At 40.9% G+C, this 26,488-nt stretch overlaps 1 protein-coding gene across 1 annotated transcript; it reads right to left on the bottom strand.

Moving 5' to 3' along the window:
- Positions 1 to 1,946: 1,946 nt before the first annotated feature.
- LOC113916036 (vomeronasal type-1 receptor 48-like) lies at positions 1,947 to 15,736 on the bottom strand (the record flags this gene model as incomplete). The annotated part of the gene is given in 2 exon segments (XM_027581886.1): positions 1,947 to 2,069; positions 14,909 to 15,736. Coding segments are annotated over 2 exon segments (951 nt in total), but the record flags the coding sequence as incomplete, so codon positions are not given.
- Between the last annotated feature and the right edge of the window lie 10,752 nt (positions 15,737 to 26,488).

The following is a 26,488-nucleotide window of genomic DNA, read 5'->3' as shown; positions in this document are numbered from 1 at the left end:
AAAATATATAAAAAATTACCAAACTCATTGCTAGAGAAATATGCAATAGAGCCACAATAAAATACTATTTCTAATCTGTACAATTGACAAAATATACTTTAAATGTTAATTCTCAGTACTCACTAAAACAGGTACTCATGCACTATTTGTGAGGTTATAAATTAATACTAACTTTAGGAAAGCAAACTGAGAATTATTTCAAAAATATTCATAGTCTTTAAATCAGTAATGCTACTTCTAAAGAAATAATCGGAGATAGGTTCACAGACATATATACAAAGATGTTTACTGCAGTGTTATTTATAATAGTGAAAATTAGCAATAATTAAAATGTCCAACTATAGATAAATAGTAAAATAAATTATTATTTATAATTCATGAATTTGATAGAATATTGTACAGCCATTATAATGCTGCTTCCAAAGCATATTTAAAGTCTTGGAAATTTTTCATGATACAGTGTTAAATGAAAATTCAGGACTTAAACTTATATTTGTGTAATTATTAAAATAAACATTCCAAATGGAAATAAACAAAAATTAGCATGCTGAGTGTCATCCCAATTTATAGTTCTTTCTTTTCCTCCCTTCCTTCCACCTTCCTTCCACCCAAGCTTCCTCCTTCCTTCTCTCCTTCCTGCCTCCAGCAATAGATATACCTAGAAAGATATCTGGGATGATGTGGCCTAATTTTAACCCTGGATATCTGGGTTACTAGAATATGTGTGAAGCCTACCCCCCTCATTTTTGTACCATTTTGCTCTATAGCTTGAATTCTTTATAAAAGCATTTAACATTTTTATAAGAAAATTTTCCAAAAAATTAGTAATACCTATTTTTGTAGGGTTTTTGTGAGCATTGAGTAAGATGACTGGCACAGTGTGGCAAGCGGAATTCTGAGTTGCCCCAAGATTCCTGCCCTATGCTGGACATGCCCTGGACATGCAGCTCCTACTCGGAAGGTCCCCTTCCCTTTTCCTTTGGCAACTTTCTATTCATCCTTCAAAACCTGCTCAGGTCAATGTGAAGAATGCCTGGACACCTATGCCCCATTAGCAGTGAGAGCCCAGTCAGACAGCAGAAAGGGTTGTGGTGCCTTCATATAGCAGTAGTGTCCAAGATTGTTCAGAAGTTTGGGGCACAAAACCACCTGGGACAGCCCGGCTCCTTCCTGCTTTACTGACCCTTGTCTTCAGCCTTCCCTTATTCCACTATCTCCCTGGTATCCTTCCAACAATTGTTTTTATTTAAATTAATAAATTCCGTTTCTGCAGCCTGCAACTCAAGTACCCAACCGTTGCCCTCTCTCCCATCTCTGAGTTCAAGCTATTTAATGTTTCTGGAATGAATCTTAGTTACACGAGGGTTGTTACGAGAGGCTATCCTTGACCCAACCCAACCTTCTGAACAACGGAGAATGGGACTGACACCTGGGCAGCCTCATTCTGAGACGTCTTGGGCTGGAGGGGGAGGGCAAGCGCAGATGGTTGTTGCTTGCGAAAGGAGCTATTGCCTGCCTCAGGGAGCGGAAACTTAGGGTTCAGTGCGTCTAGGTGACGTGCTCAAAGCCACACAGCTAGAGCAAAGCAGAGGGCCTGGTCTTCTAAAACACACCCTGTTTAGTCTTGTGTGCTCCTGGAGGATGCTGCGCCAGGATCTTTTCTGCGTCCACACTCGCTCCGCACACAAATGGCGCTCAACACGTGCTCACGGGCTCCCTGGTCCTCCCACTAGCCCCAGGAAAGCGGAATTATCCACAGCTCCATTCTGCAAATAGAAACTGAGACTCCGAAGGGAGAAGTGCCCCCCAAGGTCCTCCAGTGGCGATGTGGAGGACCTGGACGCCACACCAGGTCTACCAAATGCCAGAACCCAGGACTGTCCCTCAGTCCGCCCAGCCTCCGCAATGACGGAAATCCTGGGACACCCCTGCGGGGTCGTGTTGGACTAGCTCCCCCAGAACGCCTGGTAGGAGAGGAGCTGGCAGGTGTACGGGGGGCTTTGCGTGTTACTGAAGAAGGGGACGAGGAGGTACGCGCGGTGGAGCCCGGCTGTGCCCAGCATGTGGCCCTGGGGCCGGATGGGGCAGAGGTGAGAAGATACTGCGTTCTCCTGGCTGAAAGAGGCCAAGCACGTGGGCCGAGTGGGGCCGAGTGGGGCCGGCTGGGGCCGGGTGGGGCCGGGTGGGGCCGGGTAGGGCTGAGTGGGCCGAACTGGACTGAGCGGAGCCAAGCTGGCGGACGGAGCGGGTCAGGTGGAGCGGAGCGGGGCCAGGCGGAGCGAGGGGCGGGGCAGAGCGGATGCCGGGGAGCCGAGCAGGTGGGTGACAGGACCGAGGCGCAGTGGGTCGCGGCTGGTGGAGGCGCTGGGGGTGTGCAGAGGTGAGGCTGCTCCGGAAGTCCTGTGGCACAACGCCTCTGGACCCCTCTTTTCTAGGACCAGCGGGAAAGCCGCGCGCTCCGGTCTCTTGAGCTTGCGAAGTAACTTTCAGAGAGACTCTCTTCCTTTGGTGGCCTCAGGTTCCCCATTTGTAAAATTAGGGCAATGGAAGGAGGCAGAAGACGCTGGTGTGTGCAGCCTCTCTTAAGCCCTCCCCTTCAGGGGATGATACAGACTTTTCATATTTCCTAGTGGGACTGAATTTTGCCTCTGTCGTTGGGGTTCGTCCTGGGAAGGTCACTTGAAAGACTGTTTTTCTGGAGCTGTAAATGTCCCTCACGCTGTTCAGAGAACATTTCCCTGGCGTGCGGTAGATGCTGTAACCTGGCAGTCCAGCGGGTACGTGTGTGACACCGCTGACACACAGCTAAGCCTTGCCTGGTCCCAAAGTACATGAAACAGGCAGCAAGGAGCTTTCTAGGGTCTGAGTAGTGAAAGAGTCACAGATGGGGAGAGATCCTTGCCCCTTAGCAGGGCCACCTCACTGAGCCTCCTTGTTTTCATCTGTAAGGTCAGGAGAGTGATGTCTGCCCATTGGGCTGGTGCGAAGTCAGAGTGTATCCCTTATTCACTAAAAAGGTGCTTTAGGGATGGATGGGGTAGGGGATCTGCATTTTGACAGTATTATCATGTCATCTTTATATTGTAAAATACGCCCCTTTTATTTTTTGATAAAAACTATCATGTACCCGGCAGTGTGGATAGAAATGTGAACAAATCAGCCAATAATCCCTGCTTATATTCTGGTAGAAGGCCGTTCTTCCTATGATCTGGCCCAAGAATTGAGACAGTAAGCATAGTCTTGCACGTGCTGACCCCATAAGCACCTGAAGCCCATGCCTATATGCCTACAGCTGAATTGTTCTAAAACACACATCTGATGACATCACTGAGGTGCTCACCCCCTTCAGTGCCCATGAGATAAAGCCTTCCTTCAGGAGCTGACCCCAGCCTACTCCTCCAGTTGCATCTCCCTTCCCTCTCTAAATTTTCAGGAACACCTGGCTACTCACCCCTCCCAGAGTAGATCAACTCCTTCATACCTCTGCTCTATGTATTTGTTTCCTTGTTTGGACGTGCTGATCTCAATACTAGACACGAGATGGCGCCGAAACTGTACTCAAAGCTTTTTCTAGTAGCCACTGAGTACTGGCTACCTGTAAACTGGCTTGGTTGTTGGAACTTTTAGAAAGCCCCTTAACAACTTGTTTTATAAACAGCTTACGTATTTTTAGTACAACTCTTGATGAATTTTATGTATCTAATTAATGTTCCAGATATACACAGGGATGGGAGTAATGAAACTTACCTACCCAGTGTTTCAATACCATCATCCATTCTTGGATAGCAAACCACATAGTTGCACTCAGAAGCTAGTTCAGGGTCTGAATTCACACGCAGCTTCTTCCTCCAATCTTTGTTGCCTGGATGCTTCAGGGACCTTGGCCAGGGTTAGGGGGACATCCTCTTCTCTTTATCAGGTTCTGTTTTTCATAAGCCAGGAAACAGAATTCAATCAGCAGGACTTTTCCCCCAAAATCTCATTTATTTTCCACCCAAGTAGTATTAGGTAAAAATCAGGGAGTATTACTTGCACTGGTTTCTCAGTGAACTTTCTAACATTTCAAATGTGTGAAATTGTAGCTCCCCCCCCACCGCCATCTTAGGAGGGGCCACAAAATGGATTTTCATCAAAAAGTGGTCATGACAGACATTTCTCCAAAGAAGACATCCAAATGGCCAACAGGCACATGAAAAAGTGCTCAACATCGCTCGGCATCAGGGAAATCCAAATCAAAACCTCAATGAGATACCACCTCACACCCGTCAGAATGGCTAAAATTAACAAGTCAGGGAACGACAGATGTTGGCGGGGATGTGGAGAAAGGGGAACCCTCCTACACTGTTGGTGGGAATGCAAGCTGGTGCAACCACTCTGGAAAACAGTATGGAGGTTCCTTAAACAGTTGAAATTAGAGCTACCATTCGATCCAGCAATTGCAGTACTGGGTATTTACCCCAAAGATACAAATGTAGGGACCCGAAGGGGTACGTGCACCCCAATGTTTATAGCAGCAATGTCCACAATAGCCAAACTGTGGAAAGAGCCAAGATGCCCATCGACAGATGAATGGATAAAGAAGATGTGGTATATATACACAATGGAATATTATGCAGCCATCAAAAGGAATGAGATCTTGCCATTTGCAACGACGTGGATAGAACTGGAGGGTGTTATGCTGAGTGAGATAAGTCAATCAGAGACAGACATGTATCACATGACCTCACTGATATGAGGAATTCTTAATCTCAGGAAACAAACTGAGTGTTACTGGAGTGGTTGGGGGTGGGAGGGATGGGGTGGCTGGGTGATAGTCATTGGGGAGGGTATGTGCTACGGTGAGCGCTGTGAATTGTGCAAGACTGTTGAATCACAGATCTGTACTTCTGAAACAAATAACGCAACATATCTTAAGAAAAAAGAAAAAGAAGAAGATAACAGGAGAGGAAGAAAAGGGGAGTATGTCAGAGGGGGAGACGAACCATGAGAGATGATGGACTCTGAAAAACAAACTGAGGGTTCTAGAGGGGAGGGGGGTCGGGGGATGGGTTAGCCTGGTGATGGGTATTGAGGAGGGCACGTTCTGCATGGAGCACTGGGTGTTATGAACAAACAATGAATCATGGAACACTGCATCAAAAACTAATGATGTAATATATGGTGATTAACATAACAATAAAAATTTCTTTTAAAAAGTGGTCATGACCTGGTCTCTGTTGACAGGTCACGAGGGGATATGCCATCCTTTTATAGATGAATTTGCACCAAAGACAGTCCAATAAAGTGGAAGGAAATATTAGGATGATTTCAAGAGCTATGATTTCGCCTTGCCTTGTTCATATTTCTATTTCTGGTCATGTTATATAATGCATATAAGAAATCTTAGTTGTATTCATCAAGCCTTTGTTTTGCAGAGGGCAAATGGCCAAGAGTCTCATTGGTTTGTCCCAAGATCTTTTGGCCCGGGGGGGATCCCTGGAAGTTGAGAACTGCCTCTTGGAGAGTTTTGTCTTTCTCCACCTCTCAGCCTCATTTCTTCATCTATGAAATTGTGCTTATAATCCCTATTCCAGAGAGTTGTGAAAATTCAGTAAGATCCTACAAACCTTTTCAAAGGTTTTGAGAACTGTGGTGTTGGGGGCAGGATAAACCAGGCTGCTGTTAGACTACACAGCACATTTGGGAAGGTGAGAAAAAGGCATCGCTTTGCTTTCTCCTGGCAGACCCAAACTTGTGCCAGGGTGCATGGCTTGGTGGGTTGAGCTTGATTGGAATTCAGCCCTATTTGCCCTTGTAGCCAGGCACCCAAGGACACAGTCTATACAATGGTTGGGGCAGCCCTGTGGGTGAAGTCCAAATTCATATGGGGGCGTCTGCCCAGAGTGCCTCTCCCATGCACACCCCCTGTGTTTCTACCAAACTGAGGCCATCAGTGCCTTGAAAGTAAAGGATCATTTCACGCAGCCTTGCATGCTCCTTCCCTTACTCTTGCTGTCTCATTGAGCCCCTGCTCAGCCATGAAGACCCACCTTAGACAGGTCTTCTTTAGGTGCTCCTGATTTGATCACTTCTACCTTTGTGGCCTTTCCCCTTGATCTGAGCACACACCACTATCCTAGCCCTGATGCAGTGATCTCTTCTGTTCCGCCTCTCTCCTAGCTTTGGACAATGATGAAGAGACAGACCCAGAGAGTGGGCTCCCTTGTATCCTGGACAAGTCCCATCTTTAGCCTGTGAGCTGGTTAACGTGACACGGAGTGGTCACTCTGAGGAGAAATTGCCAGACTGTGGGAGCCCAGGATCGAGGAACATGACTCATTTATCTCCTAGTGCCCAGTTTGCAGCAGCACAGGGCCCAGGGGAATTGGTGCCAGTAAGTGTCTGTTGACTGATTCACCGACTGTGTCTCATAGTTCCTTTTCTTCCCTAGCCCTGAGCCAGGGCCATGGAGCCCAGGGAACCATGGAGGTGAGCTAGGAAAGGACAGTTAGGGGATAGAGTTTTCCAGGAGCAGAAGGAGGGGAATGCAGGGATTGTCTTTTAAATTTGTTACCCACACCTAAAATCTATATATTCATTATCCTTACGAAAATAAAAACATTGTGAATTAGGCAGAGGTTCTCCTTGTCTGATGCACCCAGTTCAAGCACTGCCACAGAGATATCTACTGGTCCAAGTGGGTCCATCTCTACATGTGCTTTTTGTATGTGTCCTTTAGGGTACATGCTGGCTGCAGTGCCAAAAATAAGCTCCCAAATCTCAGTTGCTTACCATAGAAAAGTTTATTTCTCATACTGCATAGTGTGATGTGGTTGAGAGGCAACTCTGGGAGGCAACCCCAGAAGGTGTTTTGGGGTTTGGGGTGGAATGACTTGTGACTGCCAACTCCTCGACCCCTGCTTCTAGCCTCTGAGAGGCCGATTGAGGGGGACATTTTAGGCTTGAGGCAACATATGCTACTTGTTTCCATATTCCAGCAGCACGAACTCAGTCATCTGGTCTGAAGTAACTGCAAGGAGACTGGGAAATGAATCTTGTTTGAAGAGGATTTGTGAGCACCTAGCAGATCTTGCCACCACAGAGATGGGTATCAATAGAACATATATTGTATTATATCACACCATGTGACTAGGTGATAGAATAAAAGTGGTTGGATTTGGGGTATATATTATTTTGGCTCTAGAGAAGGCAGGGTTTGCTGATGGGATAGGTGTGATGGATACGGGAGAAAAGAAAACTAAAGCTGATTCCTGAGCTTTTGGCTTGGGCAACCATAGAAAGCAAGATGGAGTCACTCATGTCACGCAGGGGCCTGCATCAAGCAATGACACGAGCAGCTAAGTGGACTGCAGCTACCAGATACTGCCGAGACCAGCGCCAGCTGACGACACCCCAGGGACTGACCGCAAGCGGAAGAGGTCTGCAGGGGCCCGAGACTGATTAAATCTCTTTAAAATGGGAGGATTTTTGCAGCAAACCGTCAGACTCCTCAGACATGGACCCCTCTGTCTGACCACTTCAAAAAGATAGCTGCGGCTGAAGGCTCTCTGCCTGACTGATCTCCACACAGAACTGAGATCCTTCACTGAACATCAGAAGCAGCAAGTGCCGAGAGCTGATCCGGACCAGACCGAGGCCTTATCTCCACTGCGTGTCCACAGACTGACCTGGCGTTCGCTTCGTTCACTTCCTGCCCTCCGTGTTATCTTGTTTGTCGTGCGGATTGTCTTATGTTCTGCTTTGTGTGTCATGTAAGAAGCCAAGTTAATTATGGGGTGAAATGTCATTGAGTTTGGAATCCTGAACCTGCTTTATAATGATGTTAACCTTGCTTTGTGACTCAATAAAGCTGATGTTGTGGGAAGATACACCTCGTGTGTGCGCGCGCCTTCATGGTATGCTCATGACAGCCACCGAGAGGGTTCATGTTGCCTGATACTACTGGACAGAGAGGAAAAGAGACTTGGGGCAGGAAAAATAGGGACAGTTTTTTTCCCCAGGGCAGGACAGGGGACAGGGGGGACTTCTGCGTTTGCATTGTTAAGTATGAGATATATTAGATATCCTTGTGGAGAGCACTCTAGGTAGGAGGGAGACAGGAAGTCATGGGAATTGGATCATATTTAATACCATGGCACTGAGGGTGCAGACAGAAGTATACAGACCTCACCCTGAGTCCTGGACCCACTAACATTTAGAGAGAAGAGAAACAACTGAAGGAGACAGAGGAAAGGGTGTACAGTCAGGCAGATGGCAAAGCAGATAAATGCAATGACGTGGATTTCAGAGAAGAGCTAATTTCAACAAAGGTGAAGCCACCCTGTGCTGAAAACCCACTGAGACTGAACAGAGAGACCCAGAGGGGATGATTAGATTTGGCACATGGGGGTTACTGATGCTCTTGGTGTCTGTCAGGTGGTACAAACAGAAGCCAGTTGGGTGAGCTGATGGGAGAATGGGAGTGGAGGTAGTAAAGGTCACAACCATAGGTAATATTTCTCTGATTGAGGAAAATGAGATAAAAGGATACCTGCCCAGGGTGTTAACATTGCTCATCTTGGGACTGAGGGGCATGACTTTGACACTACAGGGCACTAAATAACCCTGTCTTAGCCTTGGCTTCCTGCTTGCACAAAGCATCATGATCGGTCCCAGGGGAGAGCTCAGGGCCTTGTCACGTCTTTCCTAGCATACCTGAAGCCCTGAGTGTGCACAATACCCTATGTGTGCTTGTGGTTTTTAGACTCCCTGGAATTCAGAGCTCTCTCCCCCGCCCCGTCCTGCCCCCCCCACCCCCCCCCCCCCCCCCCCCCCCCCCCCCCCCCCCCCCCCCCCCCCCCCCCCCCCCCCCCCACTGACAGCTTGTTCTCCAGATTTTACTTTCTAAAAGCTTTTGGTTAACTTGATTTTTACCCCACCTATTATCACCACCTCAGGGAGCTCAACTGCTACTGATAGTTTTTGACAGATGGCCTGTTGACAAGGCTTTTCACGGTGGGTAATTCCGAGTAAGGGCAAATGAAGAGAAGGCCTTTGAGTGGGGTTATCTCCGGAATTTCCAGACAGGTAAAATAGTGACAGTTCTCTTGGAGGGCTCCAACCAGTTCTTTCTCCTCCATTGGCTGCTGGGCTGTAGATTTTCACCATGACTGCTGGCTCCTGATTTTCAGAGATACCCGCGGACATTTTCAAAGATACCCACGAACCAGGAAAGAGAGGAGACGGATAGAGCAATTTCAATGCCACAGAACTTGCTGGGCTTACCCACATTCAGCCACATTTCTTGAATAAATGCTCTCTTACTACAAATCTTTGGTTAATTTCAAGAGTCTGAAAGGGTTGTTTTTTTTTTTTTTAAGATTTTATTTATTTATTTGACAGAGAGAGAGAGAGCACAAGTAGGCAGAGAGGCAGGCAGAGGGAGAGGGAGAAGCAGGCTTCCTGCCGAGCAGGGAGCACGACGCGGGGCTCCATCCCAGGACCCAGGGATCATGACCTGAGCCGAAGGCAGCCACTCAACTGACTGAGCCCCACCCAGGCGCCCCTGAAAGGGTTGGTTTTGACTATTTTTTTCCAGTGTCCTCATTGCTTTTGGGAAGCAGGGTATTGGAAGTCCTTACTCTGTTATTCTCCCTGACATCTCTCTAAGCTCTTCAGTTTCTAGTAACTCCAGTCTGTGCGCTTTATCTTTCATTCTCCTCTGCTTACTTCTTGTGTGTGCCTTATGGATTTTCTGCATTATATAAGATTATATCTGAAATAATTCCCATGTCGTCTTCCCCACATTGTCCATTTTGGTACCAACTGGCTTACGACGGGGACTTTTTCGGATAGGGCGGGGACCATTTGCACTTGAGCTCTTTTTAGTTCTTGAAGAGTAGACCTGAAACCAGAGTCTCAGACACACAGCAGGACACTTCTGACCAAGAATATGCCTAAGTAGATTGTAAAAATATTCACAAAGAATAGTTATCTACACAATTTATGGAAAAGGAAAGTTCAAGCCAGTTGTGTTCATTTACAATAAAGCATTGACTGTGGAGGAAGGACAGGAATATGGTAAAAGTGAAAAACCAATTTCATCTGAGCTCAGAGCTTATTCCTCTAAGAAAAATACCCCATCATTATTTGAGGGCATTTCAAATGTAGTGTAGACGAAAACAAGAGAAGCTGCTAGCATGAATTCTTATGAACATAACGATTGTGGGAAATTATTCTGTAATAGCACAACCCAGGCAGGAGTAAAACTTTTAAAATGTAATCAGTATGGGAAAACCTTCAGTCATAACAAACCTCATAAGCTCTCACGGGATTAATAGTGGAGAGATTCCATAAGTGTAATAAATGTAGGAAGGCCGTCACTAGGGAAGGGAGCAGACAAGTCATACTGTAAAGAATTCCTCTGATTTCAAGGAAAGCGAGAAGCTAGAGTGCCAGGAGTTAAAGCTCCTTAGCCACCAAAATTCTGCAGAGATGATACTCCTTATAAATGCAATGAATGCGGTAAAGCGCTCCTCAGTGAGTCACACTTTATTACACATCAGAAGAAAACCCTGGTAGGTTTCTAGGGTTGCCATAACAAATGACCACAAACCGAGTGACTACCTAGCAATGTATTTTCAACATCGTAGAATATAAGGTTGGCGTCTGTTGATTGTGTTCCTCCCTTAGAATTGGTCACATTTTCCTGATACTTTGTACACTGAGTCATTTTGTATTATATTTAGACATCGTGAATGTTATGTTGTGCTCTCAGTCCTGGTATATGCCTCTTGAGATGTTGCTTTGCTGTAGAAGGCAATCGACCTGGTCTGGGTCAGTCAGCCTGTACGACTAGTTGAGATTCTGTGTATTAGATCAAGTAGCTCTATTGTTTTATATGTGTGCCATATGTGCTCAGGAATTAGGCTGATATATATCTGGTTTCTTTTTCAAGTGTTTTTTATCTTTGCTCATGGCGTAAGTCTTATATTCATGTCTTTAATATTTTCAGGCTTATATGACTGACATACGTGGTTATTATAATATCTGCACTGTTGGTTATTACAACATCAGAATTCTTAATTTCAACAGAAATCAGGTTTATGAATGTTCTGAAAATAGATTTTTTTCACTCATACATAGCTGATCTTACTCTTGGAACTATTTTATGAATGATTATTTGCTTCCTTCTTGTTCTTGAGGAATAACTAGAGAATGTATATTCTGAATCACACACATTTGTAAAATTTGCAGTCCAAACTAATATGAAGGAAAACTTCTATTACCATCAGATCCATATGAAAACTACAAAAATAAAGTGAAAACATTTTAAGTTGAAATCTAGTGGAAAATTTCCCGTTCTACTCTGGTGAAACCTGTTGCTCTTGCTAATTACAGCTAAAATCTATCCGAGAACTCTCAAAAGTGAAGGAAAGCAGGCCAGTTATGGAGTGAGCCAGAACTTGGGAGATGCATCCTGCTTGAGGGTGAGTTCCCCATTTCTTTTCTCTCATGAAGTACTAATAGAAACCACGTCGTTCTAGCCAGAGGAAACATGGGAAGGGGACTCTGAGGGTCAGAAGGAAACCGTGACACAGGCTACAACTTGGACGAACCTCGAGGACATGGTGCTCAGTGAAATAAGCCAGTCACAAAAGGACAAATACTGAATGATTCTACTTATTTGAGGTCCCTGGAGTTGGCAGATTTAGAGATGGAAAGTAGGCTGGTGGTCGCCAGGGGCTGGGCGGAGGGACAGTGGGGAGTTATGTTTCATGCGGACAGGGTTTTTCACCTACACAAGATGAAGAGAGTTCTGGAGATGGACAGTGGGGATGGTTACCCAACAGTGTCAATGTGCTAATGCCACTGAGCCACGTACTTAACCATGGTTAAGATGTTACAATTTATGTGTTACGTATTTTATACCCATTTTTAAAAAGGTAAACAATTGCTATATGTATTTTATCTGACATTAGAACAGCCACCTGAGACATCCTCTGCTTACTTTTTATGTGGTGTACCTCTCACTACCTATCTAAAGTATTCCTATTTTAGAAAACATACAATAGGGACTTGTTTTTCGTAAATCACTCTCAATCTTTGCCTTTATTTGGATTGTTGAGATTATTAACATTTTGTATAATTATTGATACAGTTGGATTAAGATCTGTCATTTCCTTATGTATTTTCTATTTGTCTCTTCTGATTTTTATTCTTCTCCTCTCCAGCTGCTTTCTTTTGAATTATCTTAATAATGTTAATATTCTAATTTAATTTATCATGTGGCATTTTGGCAATATGTGTTGCTGCCCTGAGGATTATAACATACATATCTAACTTCTCACAATCTACTTGGAATTAATACAGTACCATTTTATGTAAATCCTCAAAATTTTAACGCCATCTAACTTCATCATGACACCATTCCTGCCTTATGTGTTACACATACACATAGTGAAACCGCCACTAATTCGTGTTATAAGTTTTGCTTTAAACAGTCCTGTGCATTTTAATGAAAATCTAGGAAGAAATAAAAAGTAATATTTCTCACTTACCCAGCTATTTGCCATTTCTGGGCTCTCCTTTAATTTCTGACGTACAAACTTTCCCTCTGGATCACTTCCCTTCAGGAGGAACTACTTCAGCATTTCTCATTGAGCACATTGGCTGGCAAATAATTCTTTGAGTTTTACTTTAATTGAGGATTAATTCCTTTTACCCTTATTCCTGAAGGATATTTTTTTCTGGATATAGAACAGGTTTGGGAGGTGTTTTTTGGGGGGGGGGTCTTTTTTTTTTCTCTTGTATTACTTAAAGATATTTTTTCCACTGTTTTTTTGACATCTGTTCTTTCTGACGAGAAATCCATTGTCATTCAAATCATTGTTTCCCAATATGGAATGTACCTTTCATCTCTAGCTTCTTTCAAGATGCTTTTATATTCAGGTTTCAGCAGTTTTATTATGATCTGTCTAGGCATGGTTTTCTTTGAATTTTTCCTGCTTCTGTTTGCTAAAATTCCGTGTATTTAAATCACAATTGGGTAGTTTTATGATCATTATTTTAAAAAATTATTTCCCCCATCCCTTTCCCCTCTCTTATCATGATAACCAATTACATGTATTTTAGACCTTTTGATATTGTGTGACAGGTCACTGAAGCTCTGTCCATGTTACTCACTCTCATTTCTCATATTCCTCAGTCAATGTGCTGTCAAGTATGCTGACTGTCTCCTATCATCTCCATTCTGTGATTAAGTGGGGAGAGAGGTCTTATTTCAGGTATATAGTATTTTCTAGTTCTAAAATTTCCATTTGCCTATTTTTGTAATTTCGTTTTCTCTACTGAGAATCCTATCTTCTGTTCCTTTTCAGTTATTTTCCTTTACTTTATAGAGCATAGTCATAAAAGCTTCCTGAAAGTCTCCAGTAATTTCAACATCTGTGTGAACAATGGGTTTGGCCTCTGTTGAATGTATCTGTCCCTTAGAGTTGCTCACATATTCCTTATTCTTTGTACGGTGGGTAATTTTGCATTGTGTCTTGGACTTTCTGAATATTCTGCTGTGCTCTCAGACCTGCTATGGAGAATGGTGATGTTTTTGTTTTAGAAGACAACCTGGTCAGTTTCAGTCTGTAAATTCTGTTTCATCTCCTGCGCCCCGTGGCTAAATCTCCGCTCTGTTGGCTCATGTTACCCAAACATGTTCAGGGGTTAGGATGAGACCCTTGCTGGGACAGGTACAGAACTGGAGAACCCCTTCTCTGGTTGTCTCATCTCTGGCTTTCCCTCTCATACCCTCTATCCCCCAAGGGCTCCTTTCCTTGTTTCTTTTGGTCAGAAGGACATGACTTCCATTACCTTCTTCATGCCATTTCATGAGAAAGAAAAAAATGCTTTATAAAAAGAAATGGGAAACTATCTTCTTTGTAGGCTCTATCTCCAGCTTTTCGCTCCCCCCCACAATTGACTTTTTGTTTCCTTTTGTGTCCTCAGATGGTTTTTTAAAAAATATTTTGTCCAAATATATTAACTATAATCAGTGAAAGGTTCCACCATGGCAAAAGTAGAACTCATGCATGAGTTTTAATTTCAATTTTAAAAATTTTCATTTTATATCTAGAATTTGTATATTTACTTTTATGAGACTCACTTTTACTTCGTTTTTACTTTTATTGTCCTTTTATCTTTGCTCATGTTTTTAAATCCCTTTTTAAAAAAACTTATATTGAAGAAATCTGGCAGATAAAGGGAAAGGAGATGTAGGATAGCTAGATGAACTGTTTGCTCAAGAGAAGGTTTTTTTGGGTAACAGGAAGACTTTTTTATATTTTAAGGCAAAGAGGAAAAGGGTCAGACTGGGATGCAGGGGAACTCTGGCAGGGGTGGGGGGAGTGCAGGAGGTCTTCCCAGGTCTGGAAATCTGGTTAAGTCCCTTTTTAAATTTCTTCAACGTTTGTCAATATCTTCAGTATTGGAGACCTAGTTCTTTGCTCTTCAATTTCTATCGAATCAGGTTTTGGAATGCTCTGCAACTTTATATATATGTATATATATATTATTACGTTCAATTAGTCAACATATAATACATCATTAGTTTTTGATGTCGTGTTCAACAATTCATTAGCTGCGTATAACACCCAGTGCTCATCACATCACGTGCCCTCCTTAATACCCATCACCCAGTTACCCCACAACCCCACCCCCCTCCCTCTGTAACCCTCAGTTTGTTTCCCGGAGTCCAGAGTCTCTCATGGTTTGTCTCCCTCTCTGATTTCTTCCCACTCAGTTTTCCCTCCTTTCTCTTACGGTCCTCTGCACTATTTCTTATATTCCACATATGACTGAAACCATATGATAATTGTCTTTCTCTGATTGACTTATTTCACTTTGCAAATGGTAGGTATTCATCCTTTCTGATGGCTGAGTAATATTCCACAAGCATTTTGACACACAGACACACAGGGTCACTGTTCCACAACATTCTTGAAGAAGAGGAGACAATGCGGTCCAAAAAGTGCATGACCACAAAGAAACTCATGAGTCACAGAATGGTCTTGGTGGCCTTTTTTTCTGAGGAGGCTTTTGGAGAAAGATCGGTGCTGTGAAGATGCTGGGTCTGACTTTTAAGCTGATACAAAAGAATCACCATGTACCCACTTGAGAGGGCCATGAGCCCCATCAGGGAGACTTCTTGGAATGTCACCAGTGCAAAATATATGTACCTAAGGAAGTAACTCATGGGACAAAGTGAGCAGGATTCAGTGACAAATAGAAGACGGGCTAAGGTCACATTGGGGTTGGCAATAGTGGACATTAAGAAACGACCACTAATGGCCATATTAAAGACTCATAGGAAGAGAATGCAGTATTTGTTCTGATGTGACGATTTATGTATGAACTCTGCTAAACAGGAGCTTCTGGGACTCAGGGTGATGGCCTGGGTGACACTCAGTAGGCAGGTGGTACAAAAAAATAGGCCCCTCATCAATCTGTACAAATAGATAACTGATTTACATTTTATGTCATCCCCAGTTTTTTGGAACCCAAAGATGTCTGTAGCCATGAACCCCATGGTTAGTAGCATGACTACATGGATTAGGGCCAAGTGACCAATGATCAGGTCTGTTGGCTTAGGCCTGTGCTCGAGAAACACGGTGTTGATGTGGAAGACAAGAAGGATGGTATTGACTGTGATCCCAATTCCAACTTCAGAAAAAAAGGCATTTTTTATGTCAATAAAACTGGAAAGTTTGTTATTTTTATTTATCTTTATGGTGGAAAATGAGCATGTAGTAAATGCCTGAGGAGAAGCTCAAGAAAAAGTCTTTATCACAAATGTGAACAACACCATCAGTTCAACCAGCACTATTGCCATCTTCAAAATAGGTGGAGTAATCTCAATGTACTGCTTCCTACCCTTTAGTGAGTTTAATATGATCTGACATTTGGTACAAGCGTGACCCTGAGCAGCCACTTCAACACATCTGAGCTTTGGTTATCTTGCATGTAAAACAAGGATAACTATAATACCTATAGCCTAAAGATATTATGAAAATAAACAGATTAAGTCAATATACCAAACATGGACGAGTGCCTGATGCATATGGATTGTCATAGAAATGTTAGCTATTATTTTTATTATTATTTAGTTCTTCATACATATGACTTAGGAGAATTGATGCAATTCTCTAATAATTCCCTAGCTCTGTCCCTGCCTAGAGAGAGGAGGAACAATTACCAAAATAATAGATCACTTTAATAAATTATGTTCATAGGGCACTGGTGGAATTTTACTCTTTTCTCAGAATCCCCAAGACAATTTCACATCTTATGCATTTTTCATTCTCATGCCAGAGGTTGGGGAAACACTTTTAAGTGAGCAGAATCAAGTTATCAATCATTTGCAGGAACACATTCCCAAATTTCTTTTCTCTCTATTCTTTGGCACATGGTACTAGGGTAGTAAACATAACAGCAATTTAAATAGATTCCGGGTTATTTTCTTGAAAGGTTTTAACCAGAAGACTGGTGTCCACCCCACCCTGAAAGCTGTTTCTCCATAGAAGTTCAGGCATGCCAGTCTCTTTCAAGTAATTACTGATATCTCATGAGGATCAAATGTAAAATTTATACTAGAGAGCTAGGTGATGGCCCTACTCAAGGAATATTTTCCCTGTACAATGCAAGTATTTACTTTAACTCAAGACTTAGAAATATGAGGTACATAACATTGTAAAATGGGTCCAGACACATATTTTCACAGATTTGTCGTCTATAAATCAAGAATGTAAGGCTCAAATATTTTCACAGGTACCCGACAAGTACTTGTATTATATTTAGTTGCTATCAACATAAGATAGCATTTAAGAAGTTACATCCAAGGTGGGCACTTGTTCTAAAGTCTTTGGGAATTTTTGATTTTCTAAAACAGAAATTAATTAATAGCATTAAAAAAAAGTTAATCTTTCTCTCTTTTTTTTTGTTCTATCCCCTCCACATCCGTCTATTTATTTTTTAATTCAATTAATTAACATAGAGTGTATTATTAGTTTCAGAAGTAGAGTTTAGTGATTCATCAGGTGCATATAACACCCGCTGCTCGTTACATCACATGCCCTCCTTAATATCCATCACCCAGTTACCCCACCCCCCCACCCACCTCCCCACCAGCAACCCTCAGTTTGTTTCCTGTAGTTAAGAGTCTCTTATGGTGTGTCTCCCTCTCTGGTTTTGTCTTATTTTATTTTTCCCCTCCTTCTCCTATGATCCTCTGTTTTGTTTCTTAAATTCCACATGTGAGTGAAATCATACAATAATTATCTTTCTCTGATTGACTTATTTTGCTTAGCATAATACCCTCTAGTTCCACACACCTCGTTACAAATGGTAAGATTTCATTTCTTGATGACTGAGTAATATTCCATTCCATCCTTCCTCAAATAAGGCTCTTAGGAATAGCTGATGTTGAGATGGCATCTGACTTACCTATGTACCAGGCACCAAAAAATCCCATTTTACATTAGTGGAGAAAACTAGCTGCCCTCAGAGATACTTGAAATGACATAATACCACAGAGAAAATAAAATGGAAGAAAATTCTGAAATAGGCTACATCTGGAAAGGTCATTTTGTGAAAGATGAGGGAGAGGCTATTAGCAAATTAGGGGAAAACAAAATAAAACAAAACACAATTGAGTAAGAAATGCCAAATAGAAATCTGAACATTCAGGTGCACTTGTGTGGCTCAGTCAGTTAAGCATCTGACTCTTGGTTTTGGCCCAGGCCATAATCTCAGGGTCATGAGGTCGAGCCCCGCATCATGTTCTGTGCTCAGCGGGGAGTCTGCTTCAGATTCTCTCTCCCTCTACCCACCTTCTTGGGCTCTCTCTTAAATAAATAAATAAATAAAATCTTTTTTTAAAATTATCTTAAACAATTTTTTAAATTTTATTATGTTAGTCATCATACAATACATCATTAGTTTTTTTTTAATTTTTTTATTGTTATGTTAATCACCATATATTACATAATTTGTTTTGGTGTACTGTTCCATGATTCATTGTTTGTTCATAACACCCAGTGCTCCATGCAGAACGTGCCCTCCTCAATACCCATCACCGGGCTAACCCATCCCCCCATCCCCTCCCCTCCAGAACCCTCAGTTTGTTTCTCAGAGTCCATGGTCTCTCATGGTTCATCTCTCCCTCCGATTTCCCCCCTTCATTTTTCCCTTCCTTCTCCTAATGTCCTCCATACTAGTCCTTATGTTCCACAAATAAGTGAAACCGTATGATAATTGACTTTCTCTGCTTGACTTATTTCACTTAGCATAATCTCCTCCAGTCCTATCCATGTTGATGTAAAAGTTGGGTATTCATCCTTTCTGATGGCTGAGTAATATTCCATTGCATATATGGACCACGTCTTCTTTATCCATTCGTCTGTTGAAGAGCATCTCGGCTCTTTCCACAGTTTGACTATTGCGGACATTGCTGCTATGAACATTGGGGTGCATGTCGCCCTTCTTTTCACTACATCTGTGTCTTTGAGGTAAATACCCAGGAGTGCAATTGCTGGGTCGTAGGGTAGCTCTATTTTTAACTTTTTGAGGAACCTCCACACTGTTTTCCAAAGTGGCTGTACCAACTTGCATTCCCACCGACAGTGTAAGAGGGTTCCCCTTTCTCCACAACCTCTCCAACATTTGTTGTTTCTTTCCCTGTCCATTTTTGCCATTCTAACTGGCGTAAGGTGGTATCTCAATGTGGTTGTGATTTGAATTTCCCTGATGGCTAATGATGATGAACATTTTTTCATGTGTCTGTCAGCCATTTGTATGTCTTCTTCAGAGAAGTGTCTTTTCATATCTTCTGCCCACTTTTTGACTTGATTATTTGTTTTTTGGGTGTTAAGTTTGAGAAGTTCTTTATAGATCTTGGATACCAGCCCTTTATCTGTAGTGTCATTTGCAAATATCTTCTCCCATTCTGTGGGTTGCCTCTTTGTTTTGTTGACTGTTTCCTTTGCTGTGCAGAAGCTTTTTATCTTGATGAAGTCCCAAAAGTTCATTTTTGCTTTTGTTTCACTAGCTTTTGGAGATGTATCTTGAAAAAAGTTGCTGTGGGCGATGTCAAAGAGGTTACTGCCTATGTTCTCCTCTAGGATTTTGATGGATTCCTGTCTCACATTGAGGTCTTTCATCCATTTTGAGTTTATCTTTGTGTATGGTGTTAGAGAGTTTCATTCTTCTGCATGTGGCTGTCCAATTTTCCCAGCACCATTTATTGAAGAGACTATCTTTTTTCCATTGCATGTTTTTTCCTGCTTTGTCAAAGATTATTTGACCATAGAGTTGAGGGTCCATACCTGGGTTCTCTATTCTGTTCCATTGGTCTATATGTCTGTTTTTGTGCCAGTACCATGCTGTCTTGGTGATCACAGCTTTGTAATATAGCTTGAAATCGGGCAACGTGATGCCCCCAGCTTTGTTTTTCTTTTTCAACATTTCCTTGGCGATTCGGGGTCTTTTCTGGTTCCATACAAATTTTAGGATTGTTTGTTCCGGCACTTTGAAAAATGTCATTGGAATTTTGATCGGGATAGCATTGAAGGTATAGATTGCTCTGGGTAGCATAGACATTTTAACAATGTTTATTCTTCCGATCCATGAGCATGGAATTTTTTCCATCTTTTTGTGTCTTCTTCAATTTCTTTCATGAGTGTTCTGTAGTTCCTAGAGTATAGATCCTTTACCTCTTTGGTTAGGTTTATTCCAAGGTATCTTATGGTTTTTGGTGCTATTGTAAATGGAATTGTTTCTCTAATTTCTCTTTCTACAGTTGCGTTGTTAGTGTATAAGAAAGCAACTGATTTCTGTGCATTGATTTTGTATCCTGCCACATTACTGAATTGCTGTATGAGTTCTAGTAATTTGGGGGTGGAGTCTTTTGGGTTTTCCACATAAAGTATCATGTCATCTGCGAAAAGAGAGAGATTGACTTCTTCTTTGCCAATTTGAATACCTTTATTTCTTTTTGTTGTCTGATTGCTGTTGCTAGGACTTCTAGTACTATGTTGAACAATAGTGGCGAGAGTGGGCATCCTTGATGTATTCCTGATCTTAAGGGAAAGGCTCTCAGCTTTTCCCCATTGAGGATGATATTCACTGTGGGTTTTTCATAGATGGATTTAATGAACTTGAGGAATGTTCCCTCTATCCCTATACTCTGAAGAGTTTTAATCAGGAAAGGGGTGTTGTATTTTGTCAAATGCTTTTTCTGCATCAATTGAGACGACCAAATGGTTCTTCTCCCTCCTCTTATTAATGTGTTCTGTCACATTGATTGATTTGCGAATGTTGAACCACCCTTGCATCCCGGAGATAAATACCCCCTTGGTTGTGGTGGATGATCCTTTTAATGTATTGTTGGATCCTATTAGCTAGGATTTTGTTGAGGATTTTGGAATCCATATTCATCAGGGATATTGGTCTGAAATTCTCCTTTTTGATGGGGTCTTTGCCTGGTTTGGGGATTAAGGTAAGCCTGGCCTCATAGAATGAGTTTGGAAGTTTTCCTTCTATTTCTATTTTTTAAAACAGTTTCAGTAGAATAGGTATTATTTCTTCTTTGAATGGTTGGTAGAATTCCCCAGGGAATCCATCAGGCCCTAGACTCTTGTTTTTTGGAGGTTTTTGATCACTGCTTCAATCTCGTTACTGGTTATTAGCCTGTTCAGGTTGTCAATTTCTTCCTGTTTCAGTCTTGGCAGCTTATAGGTTTCCAGGAAGGCCTCCATTTCATCCAGATTGCTCAGTTTATTGGCATATAGTTGTTGATAATAATTTCTAATAATTGTTTCTATTTCCTTGGTGTTAGTCGTGAACTCTCCCTTTCCATTCATAATTTTATTAATTTGGGTCCTTTCTCTTTTCTTTTGGATAAGTCTATCCAGTGGTTTATTGATCTTATTAATTCTTTCAAAGAACCAACTTCTGGTTTCGTTGATCTGATCTACTGCGTTTCTGGTTTCTAATTCATTGATCTCTGCTCTAATTTTAATTATTTCTTTTCTAATACATGGCTTAGGCATCGTTTGTTGCTTTTTCTCTAGTTCTTTAAGGTGTAGAGTTAGTTGGTGAATTCAGGATTTTTCTATTTTTTTGAGTGAGGCTTGGATGGCTATGTATTTCCTTCTTAGGACTGCCTTTGCAGTATCCCATAGGTTTTGGACTGAGGTGTTTTCATTCTCATTGATTTCCATGAATTGTTTAAGTTCTTCTCTGATTTCCTGGTTGACCCAAACATTCTTGAGCAGAGTGGTCTTTAGCTTCCAAGTGTTTGAATTTCTGCCAAATTTTTTCTTGTGATTGAGTTCCAGCTTTAAAGCATTGTGGTCTGAGAATATGCAGGAAATAATCTCAATCTTTTGGTATTGGTTGAGACCTGATTTGTGACCCAGTATGTGATCTATTCTGGAGAAAGTTCCATGTGCACTTGAGAAGAACGAGTATTCTGTTGTTTTAGGGTGGAATGTTCTGTATATATCTATGAGGTCCATCTGGTCCAATGTATCATTCAAAGCTCTTGTTTCCTTGTTGATTTTCTGCTTAGATGATCTGTCCATTGCTGAGAGTGGAGTATTGAGGTCTCCTACAATTAACGTATTGTTATCAATATGACTCTTTATTTTGGTTAACAGTTGGCTTATGTAGATGGCTGCTCCCATGTTGGGGCCATAGATATTTACAATTGTTAGATCTTCTTGTTGGATAGACCCTTTAAGAATGATATAGTGTCTTTCTGTGTCTCTAATTACAGACTTTAGTTTAAAATCTAATTTGTCTGATATAAGAATTGCTACCCCAGCTTTCTTTTGAGGTCCGCTGGCATGGAAGATGGATCTCCATCCCTTCGCTTTCAGTCTGGATGTATCTTTAGGTTCAAAATGAGTCTCTTGTAGGCAGCATATGGATGGGTCCTGTCTTTTTATCCAATCTGCAACCCTGTGCCGTTTTATGGGAGCATTTAGGCCATTCATGTTGAGACCTATCCACAGAGACCGGCAAAACAGAAAGGGCTGGCAAGACATATTCAGGGTACTAAATGAGAAGAACATGCAGCCAAGAATACTTTATCCGGCAAAGCTGTCATTTAGAATGGATGGAGAGATGCAGAGCTTCCACGACCAGCAGAAACTGAAAGAACATGTGACCACTCAGCTGGCCCTGCAAGAAATATTAAGGGGGGTTCTATAAAAGGAGAAAGACCCCAAGAGTCCTATACAACAGAAATTTACAGGGACAATCTATAAAAACAACGTCTTCACAGGCAACATGATGACAATTAATTCATATCTTTAAATAAAATCTTTAAAAAAGAAAAAGAAATCTGAGCATTCATTTTGAAAAGTTACCACCAAGAGCTCTTAGAGCTGATAGTGAAGCTATCAGAAAGATATGGCAGTTAAGACTCTGTAACACCCTGATCAAAAAAATCAATCACTGTAGAAATTGTGCATTTATCCAAATCATAGATAATCACATGATAATATCATCAAGTGGGTCACCAATTAGTGAAGAATGGTAAGGTCATATCACTGGATCCAGTGGTCACAAAGGAAGTGGAGGGTATAATGGAAGGAAGACTCCCCTTGCTAGACCCCAATACAAGTTTGTGTGCTCTTGATCTTTTGGGTGGAACAGATTACAAGGTGAAGGGAAAGAAGGAAGGGCACACACACTTTTTCATACGTACTCTGAGAATAATAATGTACATCTACTAGGGTGGAAATGATGTATAAGTAATATGATTAATGTCAGCACTTACAAATGTGCCTTACATTTATGAAAGAGCATACTTTGGTTTGTCACTATTATGTGTGTCAAATTCCCCATCATTGTCATTACATTTGTCATCTATAAATTAAACTAAACATACAAAAGGCACTTATAAGGCACAACTGATCATACACCGGGTTTGAGGCTATGTGTATATTAAGCAATATTCTCTAGCTGAGGCACAATTTTTGTTGGAGAACTATGTAGAGAACTACAGGCATACCTTGTTTTATTGCACTTCGCAGATACTCCATTTATACAAATTGAGGGTTCCAGACTTGGGGGGAGGAAGTAATTGCAGATGTGGTGCAAATAGCAAGAGAACAAGAATCAGAAGTGGAGCCTGATGACATGACTGAATTGCTTTTTTGGTCTTTTAAAATATCTCTGAACAAATTTTGTGGATTCTGGTGTACAGATCTTCCAAGTTTTGTTAAAATTATTCCTAAGTATTTCATGTCTCTTTAATGACACTTTCAGTGGTTATGATTTTTTCAAATGTATTGCCGGATTCTGTGTATTCTTTTTATGAATTTTTTGCCTATGTTCATGAGGAATTTTGGTCTTTTTTTTTTTTTTGGAATGTCCTTGGTTTTGTATCAAGGTAATGCTTGCCTTAAATAAGTTAATAATGTGCCCTCCTCTTCTATTTTCTGGAAGATGTTTTATTACATTTGTATTATTTCTTCCTTAAATATTTGGTTGGTTCACCACTAACTGCATCTCAGATGGATTCTCCTTTGTGGGAATTTTTAAATTGTTAATTCAATTCCTTTGATAGCTATGGGCTAGTCAACTTATATATTTGTTCTGGAGTGACCTGTGGTTGTTTATGTCTTAAAAAAAATTTGTCAATTTGTTCTAAGTTGTCAAATCTGTCACAATAAAATTTTCCACCTACTTTCTAATTTTAAAGCAAGTTTGTTGAGTTGTCTGGCTGGCTCAGTCAGAAGAGCATGAGACTCTTAATCTCAAGGTCGTGAGTTCAAGTCCCACATTAGCTGTAGAGATTACTAAAAAAATAAACAAATAAAACTTTAAAGCAGGTTTATTGATTTCCACAGTGCCTGCACCAATTTACATTCCTACCAACAGTATATGAGGGGACGCTGTTCTCCACATCGGCCAACATTTATCTTCTTGAAGATAATCATTCTAACAGGTGTTAGGTGATATTTTATCAGCATTTCTCTGATGATGAATGATGTTGAGTATCTTTTTATGTATCTGCAATATGGAGGTTCCTCAAAAAATTAAAAATAGATCTAAAAGTGATCCAGCATTTCCACTTCTCCATATATACACAAAGAACACAAAAACAGGATATGGAAATACATGTACTCTCTTGTCCATTGCAACATTATTCACAATAGCCAAGGTACAGAAACAACCTAAGCACCCATGAATGGATGAATGGATAAATAATAAGACTTGGTATATATAGGTATATGGATAAATAAGATTTGGTATATGTAGGTATACAATGGAATATTTATTCAGCCATGAGAAAAAAGGAAATCTTTCATTTTGCAACAATGTGGATAGATCTTGAGGATGTTATGCTAAGTGAGATAAGTCAAGACAAATACTGTATGATATCACTGATATGTGGAATCTAAAAAAAGCCAAACTCATAAAAACGGACTAAAATGGCAGTTACCAGGGGCTGAGGAATGGGGGAATAGGAGAGATGTTGTTTAATGATACAAACTTGCGGGGCACCTGAGTGGCTCAGTCAGTTAAGCGTCTGCCTTCAGCTCAGGTCATGATTCCAGAGTCTTGGAATCGATCCCCACATCATGCTCTCCATTCAGCAGGGAGTCTGCTTCTCTCTCTGACCCTCCAGCTCTCCTGCTCTCTCTCCCTCTCACTTGCTTTCTCTTAAATAAGTAAGTAAAATCTTAAAAAAAAAAAAGGATACAAATTTGCAACTAGTAGCAAATAAGTCCTAGAGATCTACTGCATGGTATAGTGAACATAGATAACAATATTGTATTATAATCAGACTTGTTAAGAGACCAGATCTCAGTTATTCCAACCCACACACAAAAAATGATAATTATGTGACAAGGTAGAGGTGTTAACTATTGATACAATGGCAATAATCTTCTAATATATAAATGTATCAAATCAACATGTTGCACACCTTAAATTTACAGTGTTTTATGTAAGATAATATTTTAAAAAAACACATTTGATAAAGATGTTTATAGCGTTGTAAAAAATAAAGGAAAAATGATTCAGAAAAAAATTCACATATCATACGATTCATTACACCATATAATTTCTATACCATACTAATTAAATGTACCCATTTAAAGTATACAATAGATTTTAATATATTCACTGAAGTATGCCCATCACCACAGTTTTAAAAATTTTTCATAATCCTAAAAGAAATCTCTTTTCTTTTTTTTTTTTTAAAGATTTTTATTTATTTATTTGACAGAGAGAGAAAGGCAGCGAGAGAGGGAACACAAGCAGGGGGAGTGGGAGAGGGAGAAGCAGGTCTCCCACGGAGCGGGGAGCCCGATGCAGGACTCGATCCCAGGACCCTGGGATCATAACCTGAGCCGAAGGCAGCCACTTAACCGACTGAGCCACCCAGGCGCCCCAAGAAATTTCTTTTCTTTAGAAATCATTTCTCATTTTCTCTCAACCCTAGAGTTTCTTAACCACTAATCCACTTCTATATTTATAGATTTGCCTATTGTGGACATTTCCTATAAATGAGATCATATAGTTTATGATGGTTTGTGACTGGCTTCTTTCACTTAATACAATGTTTTCAAGGTCCATCCATGCAGCATGTATCAGTATTTCATTCCTTTTTGTCTGTGAATATATATTCCATTGTATAGATATGCCATATTTTATTTTTCCATTCATCAGTTGTTCCATTGTTCCATTTGAGTTGTTTCCTTTTTTGATTATTATGAATAACACTGTTATGAGCATTAATATAAAAGTATTGTTTGAATACCTGTTTTCAGTTCTCCTGATTATAAACCTAGGAGTGAAAGGGCTGGGTTGTATGGTAACTCTACCAATATATGTTCCTTTTCTTTCATCACTTACACATTTGGTGTTATATTTAAGAAGGCTTTACTTAACCCAGAGTCAGGAAAATTGACTACAATAACTTCCTCCAAGAGGTGTGATGAAAGAGTCCAACTTAATTCTTTTGCATATGAATATTTAGTTGTCCTAGCATCATTTGTTTAAAAGACCATTTTCCCCAAAATGATTTATCTGGCAGGCTTGTTGAAAATCCTTAATTATTGCTTAATAGGCTCTGTAGTAATGTCTCCCTTCCCATTCCTGATTTTTAATCTACTCCTATTTCTTTTTGTCCTAGTCTAACTACAGCTTAATCAATTGTCTTGATATTTTCAAAGAACTGACTTTTGGTGCCACTAATTTCTCTATGGCATACCACCCCCCATTGATTTCTGTTTTAGCATTATAATTTTAATCCTTTTGCTTAAACTTTGGATTTCATTTTCTTTTCTTTCCCAAGTTCTCATAGTAGAAACTTACGTAAGTTTGAGACCATTCTTTTTATAATATAGCTATTTAATATTATATATTTCTACCTGAGCACAGTTTTAGCCTCATCATACATATTTCCATTTTCATTCATTTATAAAAATTCCCTAGTATC

Source organism: Zalophus californianus, chromosome 1 (assembly GCF_009762305.2).
Source record: "Zalophus californianus isolate mZalCal1 chromosome 1, mZalCal1.pri.v2, whole genome shotgun sequence".
NCBI classification, from domain to species: Eukaryota; Metazoa; Chordata; class Mammalia; order Carnivora; family Otariidae; genus Zalophus; species Zalophus californianus.
Note: the sequence above shows the minus strand (reverse complement) of the source record. Positions and strands in the feature narration are given on the sequence as shown.